Source organism: Eleutherodactylus coqui, chromosome 10 (assembly GCF_035609145.1).
Source record: "Eleutherodactylus coqui strain aEleCoq1 chromosome 10, aEleCoq1.hap1, whole genome shotgun sequence".
In the NCBI taxonomy this organism is placed as follows: domain Eukaryota; kingdom Metazoa; phylum Chordata; class Amphibia; order Anura; family Eleutherodactylidae; genus Eleutherodactylus; species Eleutherodactylus coqui.
The window spans coordinates 73,989,817-73,999,789 of NC_089846.1; the positions used below are offsets into that span (position 1 = coordinate 73,989,817).

The 9,973-nt window shown below is 47.8% G+C and overlaps 1 protein-coding gene across 3 annotated transcripts in view; it reads right to left on the minus strand.

The window, feature by feature from the left end:
• The window catches only part of LOC136580599 (class I histocompatibility antigen, F10 alpha chain-like), a 36,523-nt gene extending 26,902 nt beyond the window's left edge, over window positions 1-9,621 (minus strand). The window contains exons 1-3 of one of the 3 annotated variants that reach the window (XM_066581272.1): window positions 9,524-9,621; window positions 4,941-5,015; window positions 759-1,019 (exon numbers count right to left, since the gene is read on the minus strand). In XM_066581272.1, coding sequence (XP_066437369.1) covers window positions 759-1,019; window positions 4,941-4,992 — 313 coding nt within the window. In that variant the 5' untranslated portion in view covers window positions 4,993-5,015; window positions 9,524-9,621. Of the gene's footprint in view, window positions 1-758; window positions 1,020-4,940; window positions 5,016-7,743; window positions 7,883-9,523 lie in introns of those variants that run through there. The other 2 variants (XM_066581269.1, XM_066581270.1) reach the window with 2 other exon arrangements.
• Between the last annotated feature and the right edge of the window lie 352 nt (window positions 9,622-9,973).

Below are 9,973 nucleotides of genomic sequence, written 5' to 3' on the forward strand. Positions count from 1 at the left end.
GGACGCACTTCTCCCCAGACCGCGGACGCACTTCTCCCCAGACCGCGGACGCACTTCTCCCCAGACCGCGGACGCACGTCTCCCCAGACCGCGGACGTCTTTCTTCTCACACTGTGCACGTACTTCTCCTCACACTGTGGACGTCCTTCTCCTCAGGCTGGTCTCTGTCTGACTTCTTCACTCCCTGAATCACTTGCTGACTGACTGTCTTCGCGCTCCAGCTCTGACTGACTGTGACTAGTTGAACGACTCACAGACTTCTTCTCTCACTGACTATATGACTGGAACTGACTTCTCGCTCAAACTGTTTGACTGAAAACTGTGTAACTTCTCCCCATATCCTAATTTGCACTGCTCAGTTTTCCCGGGCTTGGATCCCCTCTACCAATCAGCGATCAGTGTGACAGTAACCAATCAGGAGACAGACGTTGTCGGGCAGATTAGGATGTCAGATTAGGATGAGGAAAGGGGAGAAACAGGGTTTCTCTGACAGACAACCCCAGAAATGTCTCCTAAGGAGAACATAAATGGGAGTTTTAAACATTAGTGTGACATCCTGTAGGACCTTCTGGGCCATTACAGTGTGATACAAGCCCGCACTCTGCACCAGGTCTGCCCCGTGCATGTGCTGTGTCTATATGACACAAAAACATCTTCAGAGGTGACTGAGGCGCCACGCTCCATCACGCTGCTTCTGAATGACAACGTTTGTGCTACTCGGTTAATAAGTCACTGCGATACGGTATTGAGCCTCTCACCTTGTGTTTCATTGAAGCGGCTCATGGCGGTCCTCACATCATGTTTGAATAGCGGCTCCGTTCTCCTGGCCGTCTCCGTCTCCCTCCTCCAGTACTCGGCGTCTTTATTCCTCATCCATGAAGCCACAGGAATGTTCTTCTTGATATCGCTGTTGTATAAATCAATCTGCTGATCATCCACATATCCAACTGCAGAGAACTCAGGCAGGCCGGACCCCGGAGCCGAGACCCCCGTGTAATAATAGCGCAGAGAATGACTGTCTGAGAGGGATGACAGAGTGAGACGGACAGCGACAACATATACAATAATGTCATTAGAACTCCGGTTATATGGGGGGTTATTCATCCACGTTCTACCTGCGTTTGTAACTGAGATTGGACAGAACTCGGGGCTATTAAAAATAACGGAACTATTCAGACAAGCAATTTTTATTTCATGGACCCATGGTCCAATGTAAAGCCTCGTTCAGACGAGCGCTGTTTTTGGTTGTTTTCGCTGTTAGGCGCGTGAAAAGATCGCGGCTATACTGCACTAAAAATTGCGTGAATGGGTGATTTCCAGCTATTAAGTCATGAGCTTAATTAGCTGTGAAGACATTGCAAATGAGAATGAAACCATTGAAAATCATTGGTTTGATAATCATGCGTTTTCCCCCACTCTCGCATCGCAGGAAAGTCTATCGCCAGTGGGTATGAGCCCTTAGGCACGATCTTTTCACGCACCTATACTGCGCTAAAACCACGCTCGCGTAAACGAGACCTAATACAAATTGTCCCATTCTGGTCCGTTCCGCGGACACAAGAAGGACCTGCCAAGTCCATTGTCCCCGACACCCAGAAGCACATGGACGTGTGTCTATGTGCTGTTCATTGTGAAAGGCCACATTCACACAAGCATTTGCGTATTTATACTGTTTTTTGTGCATGCAAAAAAATACACAACGATGCTCTGAGCCATTGAAATGGCCAAATAGTTTCATGACTTCAAGATGTTCTCTTCACCTGGACAAACACTCGGGAAAATAAAACATGCTGCTTATTTTTTACATGATGGAAATATGCTGTTAAATACGCGTTTGTGAACAAATCCATTAAAATCACTGGGTTCCATTCACTGCGTCCAGCGTGCACAGAGTTGGTCGTGTGAATGTGGTCTAAGACTGCAGTTATTGTGGCCCATATCAGCTGTTTCCTCTACTCTCTGGAATCTTCTTTCCAAGAACAACGTATTTCTGGGACGGCACTTCCGCTTCCGGCTGCATTCACATTTGGAGGCTCTTTTTGCATGAACTGCAGCAAAAAAAAAATGCTGCAAAAAAACTGCTTATTTTTTAAAATTCGCACAAGGTTTTTCCATAGGCACGCCTTGTAAGAAGCCGCGCACGATTTCTAAATAAATGCATGCGGTATAAAGGTTCTGAAATATGTAAGTGAATGTTTGATACAGTTTTGTTGCAGTTTAAAAATGCATCAAAAAATGGCAAGTGTGAACGTGGCCTAAGGATACTAAGCTGATCCCGCCCCATGAAGGGGTTTTCACACTAACGACATCCCCACCCACAGGACAGGGGATAATATCTGATCACTGTAGGACTAACGTCGGGAACCACCAGCACCCCAAATACCCCACGCGAGTGAAGCAGTGCATACACTGACCACCATCTGATTGGTTGCCACAGGCAGCTTTGCACCATTGTAACAACATTTGTGTTGCTGTTTGCAGTTGTCACACGAGGTTTCAATACAATTTTTGCAGCCAAACCTCAACCACTTCCTGTAAACACCTAAATCCATGGAGTCTTAGGCCCCCTGTCCACGGCCGCTGCGGGAGAGGAGGGGGGGAGTGCTGACAGGTCTCAGTGGGGAGCCTAACTGACAAAAAAGGCATGCCGCGATTTAGCTCCCGTGAGCGGAGAATCACTATGTCTCTCCGCTCATAGACGCCGTGGCTGCGCTTTCCATAGCAACGCTATAGAAAGCGTGCCACAGCGTCATCCACCGGTGGATTCACGCCTGTGGACATGCAGCCTTGGAGACAATCAGAGGCACTTGTAGTAAACAGCTCAAGATCTAAAGAGGTTTGGACTCTTTGGATGTAAACAGAAGTGTCGTCATCAACGGACAGCAAGCAGAGAGAGTCAGATATATCGGAAGCTGCAGAACAGAGATTACTGATTAACCCCTTAGGGACGTGGCCAAGTTTGGTATTTGGCTTTCTCCACTTTTTCATCTTTGCATTTTGTAATCTCTAATTATTTTTATTTTCTTCTTAGGGAGAGCACCTAGACAGTGAGTGAGGAGACTCAAAGGGCCATTTATGCTCCCTTGGGTAATATGCAAATAAGGGAGTTGGAATATTACCTCCACAGTGCCACCTATTAAGGCAACATTCCTTCAAGCCAAAGTCAGACTCTTTATACAAGCCTTGTAACAATGACTGGGAATTAAAAGCAAAGCCAGACTCAATGCACAGGCAGCTGTTACAGGGTGTTTACCCTTCACCAGTGTACAGTAGGAGTCTGGCTTTGCTAGTGAGAGGCCTGGGATGTAGATCAGAAATGCTATCTTTTTCCCTTAGGGAGAGCACCTAGACAGAGAGTGAGGAGACCCAAAAGGTGATTCATGCTCCTCTGGGTAATATGCACTGGTAACTCCCAGTCATTGTTACAAGGCTTGTATAAAGAGTCTAACTTTGGCTTAAAGGAATGCTGCCTTCCAATAGGTGGCACTGTGAAGGTATTATTCCATCTCTCTTATTTTTCTTTTTCTGTTACATGACAGCTTGTTTTTCTTTTTAGCAGCTCCTTCTACAACATTTTTGTTTTTATAGTATTTACCCTACAAAATAAATCCGAATAAATGCCTATTTTTCTGGTAGTTACAAATTTTCATTAGTATTATTTTGATTAGTTTTTATTTAACTTTTGGAGGAGGGACGAACCAAAAACAGCAACTGGCATTTTTATAACAGTTTAATGTGTTCTTTTTTTATCAAACATGCTCTTTCAAATGCAGTGTTACAAATTATGCAAATTGTTTTATCTTTTTATATTTTTTCAATAATAAGGGACTTTTAATAATTATTAACTTTTTGTTTGTATAGGAAGGGCTTGAATCTGCAGTCCTCTTATCACTTATCTAATGTGCTGCAGTACTTCTGTATTGCAATATATTATACCTAAAAGGGCTTATTCAGACAACCGTATATCAGCCGGGTATTGAACCTAATAGCGCATGGCTCACGGTGTGGAATTTCGCCCCGTGAAATCACACGCGGCATGTTCTATTTGCCGCAGGTGTACGCGCGGACGACTTCCATTACACTCAATGGAAGCCGTCTGTCATGCTACCTTCCGCTGCGGAAGATAGCGTCAAAACGCTTCCCCGCCCACCAACACCCGCGTCGCTGTGGGTGTGTTATATGACACTGCCGGCGCATCATGCGCTGAACTGCGCAAGCGCAACGGGATGCGGGACATCGAGCAGCGGATCCGGAGGTGAGTATGAGGTCTTTGGCGGGGGCGCTGCGGAATCGCTTGCGGAGCCCGTCACAGCCGTGGGCACTAGGCCTAAGGGGGAAAAAACTGCTGGAATTGAAGATTTTTAATCCTGGGCATTAGTCAGTTAGGCCTATCAAGATATAGAATTTTTCTTTTTTTTTTTGTCCCCACCTTTCAAGAGCCACAACTTTTACTTTTTTGTTCTACAGACCCAGGGTCTGTATTCATAGTGCAACCCTTGGAGCGCGGGGAAGATTTTTGTTTTTTCCTGTGGTGATATCCTTAAAAAAGCCCTGGTTATCCAGTGAGCTTTTCTTCCTGGGCCGCTTCTCCCATTGACAGGGACCAAGGATAAGGAGGATGAGAGGTCAACGTGGACACTAGGTGCCGGCAGATATCCCTTGTGGAGTGATCTGCTGAGCACCAGGTGAGTGCCAATAACAACAATTCATTGGAATTTTGTATTGGAAGATGATATTTCCTAGGATGAGGCGCTGATATATGTATTTTCTGCTATAGATGTAGAAGATGTCGTAGATGTAGAGAATGTGGTAGATGTTCGCTTCTTAGATCTTAACCTTTTTACAATCATTTAAGGATAAACACATCTGGTCAGGAGTACAACATAACAGACCTAGGGCGTATAATGAAGCGATGGAAGACCGCCATCCTGTATACTCACCGGGGTACACCAGGGGGGACACACACAGGATGAGCAGGACACGCAAAGACATCTCCTAACAACCTCCTGAGGCTCCTATAAAAGTGAAAGCAGAAGCTTCCTGCAGTGAGACTTTCATGATGTGTCACTAATACACAGAATAGGATGATACTAGTCAGGTGATCAGCAGTATAGATGAGTGAGCATACTCGCTAAGGCTAACTACTCGAGCGAGTAGTGCCTTAGTCGAGTATCTGCCCGCTCTTCTCTAAAGATTCGGCTGCCGGCGGGGGGCGGGGAGTGGCGGGGGAGAGCGGGGAGGAACGGAGGGGAGATCTCTCTCTCCCTCTCTCCCAAAACGCAATCCTATGCAGACGGCCGCGATTTGTCTGTGTGAAAATACACACGGAAAACAAATTGCAGCATGCTCTATTTATGTGCAGGTCTCCCAGAGGCCTGCACAGAAATGTCTCTCCTGGCGCCCTGGCTCTGCTCATGCGCCGGCTGGCCGGCACCTGGCACATCAAAGAGCTGGAGCCGCGTGAGAGGTGAGCGCCTCACTGGTCCCTGCAGGGGCTCGGGTCGGGTCCCGCTGCGAGAATTCTCACAGCGGGATCCGACCCGGACGTCTGCAGGCGGCCTTACTGGTAGATGATCCGCTGTGTTTACGCCACGTGGAAACATACCCTATATGTTACATAAACCTACCCTTAGGCCGCCTGCAGATGGGCAGGTCGGATCCGGCGGCGAGAATTCTCACCGCAGGACCCGACCCCAGCGCCTGCAGGGACGAGCGCGTACTCACCCTCGCTTGGCGGCCCCGACTCTTTCATGTGCCTGCTGCCGGGCAGCCGGCGCATGCGCAGACCGGAGCCGGCGGCCGGGTGAGTGACGTTTCTGTGCGAGGCTCTGCGATCCCCGCACAGAAATAGGACATGCCGCGGTTTGTTTGCCGCGCGACATTTCGCGTGGCCAAACCGCGGCCGTCTGCATAGGAGTGCGTATTGTAATGCACTCCTATGCAGGCTTTCAGTGGCGGAAATCCCGCGGAAAATCCCGCCGCGGGATTTCCGCCCGTGTGCAGGCGGCCTTATAGTGTTCACTCAGCACGCAGTGTGTAACAGTTATTGTGAAATAGTTGCGCAATCACTTTTGTTATTTTTTTTATTAAGCAAGGTAAATGGCGAGTGACTGGATTAATTGTACAGGCAGATTTCTAAAAAAATACAATACAACGGCAATTGGATAACATTATTTCCCATAACTGAAAAACCTTAAGTGGCAGAAGAAACGGATATCATATTTGAGTTCATTGCACTAAAGTTACTGTAAACCGCCTGTCTGCCTATTTGTTACAAAAATTGTGTTGCACAGTGTTATCATTAATCTGTAATCTCTTCATACAATTCTGATGATTTGGTTCATGGTACTTGGGGGGTATACCTGGTACAAGGTACTAGGGTGTATACACGGTACAAGGTACTTGGGGGGTATACGCAGTATAAGGTCTGTGGGGGTATATGTGGTACAAGGTGCGTGGAGGGTTATGTGGTACAAGGTGCGTGGGGGGGTATATGTGGTACAAGGTGCGTGGGGTTATATGTGGTACAAGGTGCGTGGGGTTATATGTGGTACAAGGTGCGTGGGGGGTATATGTGGTACAAGGTGCATGGGGGGTATATGTGGTACAAGGTGCGTGGGGGGTATATGTGGTACAAGGTGCGTGGGGGGTATATGTGGTACAAGGTGCATGGGGGGTATATGTGGTACAAGGTGCATGGGGGGTATATGTGGTACAAGGTGCGTGGGGGGTATATGTGGTACAAGGTGCGTGGGGGGTATATGTGGTACAAGGTGCGTGTGGAGTATGTGTGGTACACGGTGCATGGTGGTTATATGAGGTACTAGGTGCATGGGGGGTATATGAGGTACAAGGTGCATGGGGGGTGTATGAGGTACAAGGTGCATGGGGGTATATAAGTTACAAGGTGCATGGGGGGTATATAAGTTACAAGGTGTGTTGGGGGTATATGCGGCACAAGGTGCATGGGGGTATATGCGGTACAAGGTGCGTGGGGGGTATATGCGGTACAAAGTGCGTGGGGGGGTGTACGCGGTACAAGGTGCGTTGGGGGTATACTCTGTACAAGGTGCGTGGGGGGGGGTATACGCGGTACAAAGTGCTTGGGGGGGTATACGTGGTATAAGGTGTGTGGGTCTTATATGTGGTACAAAGTACTTGGGTGGTATACACCGTATAAGGTGTGTGTGGGGTATATGCAGTACAAGGTACATGGGGGGTATACGTGGTATAAGGTGTGGGGGGGTATATGTGGTACAAAGTACTTGGGTGGTATACGCGGTATAAGGTGCGTGGTGGTATATATGCTCACTGAATACTTTTAGCATTCAATAAAGAAGATTCGTTCCTTCCATAGGTGACACCTGGCTGCAGCGCCTCCATGTGGCCTATTGACCCAATCCCCACACCCACTGTAGTCGTCACCCCCCCGCCTCACTATAGCCACCTCACTATAGCCGTCTCCTTCCCTGCCCTTACTATAGCCGTCACCCCCCCCCCCCCCGCCTCACTATAGCCGTCACCTTCCCTGCCCTTACTATAGCCGTCCCCCCGCCTCACTATAGCCATCACCCCCGCCTCACTATAGCCGCCACCCCCTTCCCCCGCTTCACTATAGCCGTCATACCCCCCGCCTCACTATAGCTGTCAGCCCCCCCCCCCCCCCCCCCCCCCCCGCTTTGCTATAGCCGTCACCCCCAGGCACCACTTTAGGGTTACCCCATTCTACAGTAGTCCACTCACTCAGTATCCGCAGGGCCCCTCTAACCTGTAGGATGAGATTCTGCACTTGTCGCAGGCAGTAAATGGTGAATACTTTCTATTTCTGTTCATAAGAGTGTAAAAAACTCCTGAGTTTCATTTTGCCCCCTTGTGGCAAAGTGAATTACATTCTTTTCAGTAACCATCTGATTTCCCGTAAATGGCGTGACTTCGCCAGTAGTAAGAGTGGAGTCATGCTGCCACCTGCTGGACTAACAAGCAAACACTCCTCAGCTGCCTCACCGACTAATTCAGCGCCAATCCTTTCCAGGCGTTTGTGCAGCATGAGGAGAGAAATGCATCAAAAGTGCATGCTGAGATTTCATCTTAACTGTTTACTTACATGTGGAACGCATGTTCACTTAACCCCTTCCTGCTGGCGCCCTTTTTTTTCATTTTCATTTTTTCCTTCTCATCTTTTCGGTGTCAGAGCTACAGGAGGCTCGGCTCTGGGGGGACCAGTTAGATTTGTCACTGTAGCAGTTTCAAGTAACTAATGTAGCTTTTAAAAATTTCCAAGTGGGGCAAAATGGGAAAAAAATGCAAATGCTAATTTTACTGGGTGAGGGTTGTTTTTACGGTTCACGCTGCGGTAAACATGACACGTTATCTTTAGGCTGCTTTCACACGGCCAGGGATCCGTGTGTTGTGAGACACAAACATCTCGCACAAACATGAATGCCATTCTTTTGAACGGGGTCATATACATGAGTGGTTTTTTTGCAAATCGCATCGTGGTGCGGGAAGAAATCGTGGCACGTCCTAAGGAACACCTGGCATCGCCCATTTTCTTTTAAAATGTATTTATTGGGGTTTTCTTTTGCAAATCACATACAATAACTGAACATGACCCGCTTATCAAGGTTACAAAGAAATGCACTGCATTGTAAAGTAGCATAGAGTAGATTATGGTCTGTTAACATACCAAAGAAGGAGAGAAATGAGAATTTGGCATATTGCAATGGAAACGAGACTGTCAAAGGGGTATAAAGAAGAGGCGAGTACATATGTATGTATATGAGCCCACCTGTCACATACTACTTTTTAACAAATATCAAGTACAACTTAAGAACGAAAGGAAAGAAGATAGCAGAAAAAGAAAAAGGAAAAAGGTAGAAGGGGAGAGAAAAAAAAAGAATAAATTGAAACTTAGGCAAGAAAGAGAGAAGAGGAAAAAAGAAGAAAAAAAGTGGGTGGGGAGGTAGGAATCGGTACTCTCCGTCCCAGCCCCACGCATATTAAATTGAAGTAGGACACTGTCCACCAGTGTCATTGGAGTGCACTGTGTCAACTCCTATGTTGAACCATCGGCGAGCCATTTAGCGAACGCCGCAGAACCCCCTATAATCTGTCCACACTGTCCAAGTGTTGGAAAAGTTGTCGGTTCCCTGGTCCACCACCGAGTCGGAGCTCCTGAGCTCTTCCATGTACCTGATAAAATCTAGTGCCTCTGCCCACATGGACCTTGTTAACGCTCCCCTTTGCTTCCAGTGGAGGGGAATAATATGACGCATAGCCATAATAAAATGTCTCAGGAGTCCCTTCTTGGCTTGAGAGATAGAACCTGGGAACATGGACAGGAGAGCAATCTCGTGAGTGAGGACCAGGGAGGACCTGCACACTGCTCCGTATAGCCTAGGGACATCGCCCCAGAGAGGAGCAATTAACGAGCAGCTCCATCAGATATAATACATAGTTCCCACCTCTGAGCAGCACCTCCAACATTTGTTTGGGGTCGAGGGGAATATTCTGTGGAGTTTACCTGGAGTCCTGTACCACTGCGTCACTATTTTGTAGTTTAATTCCTGTGCTTTGATCGAGATAGACATCTTGTGAGAAAGGATGTAGGACTTGTTCCACAGCTCTCCGAGGATACATCTCCCGAGCGTCTCCTCCCACCCCGCCTCCCATCTAAAGCGATCTCGCCTCTTCTCAGTATTGATCAACAACTTGTACAGCAGAGAGACCACATGAGGGGGGAGGCTCCGAGGCCACGCATAGCCTTTCAAAAGGCGTAATTTCCGCTCTTAATAGTTCGAGGGCTTTCAGTGACCCTAAATAGTCCCTCACCTGGAAGTACTGCATCCATGCTGCTGGATTTATTTTATGTCCTTCAGCTAGGTCCCTCAGCAAGCGCATACCTTGCGGGCCTAGAACATTACGAGCACGTGGCGAGGGGTGGTTCGGTAAAAAGAACAGTACCTCCGTCATC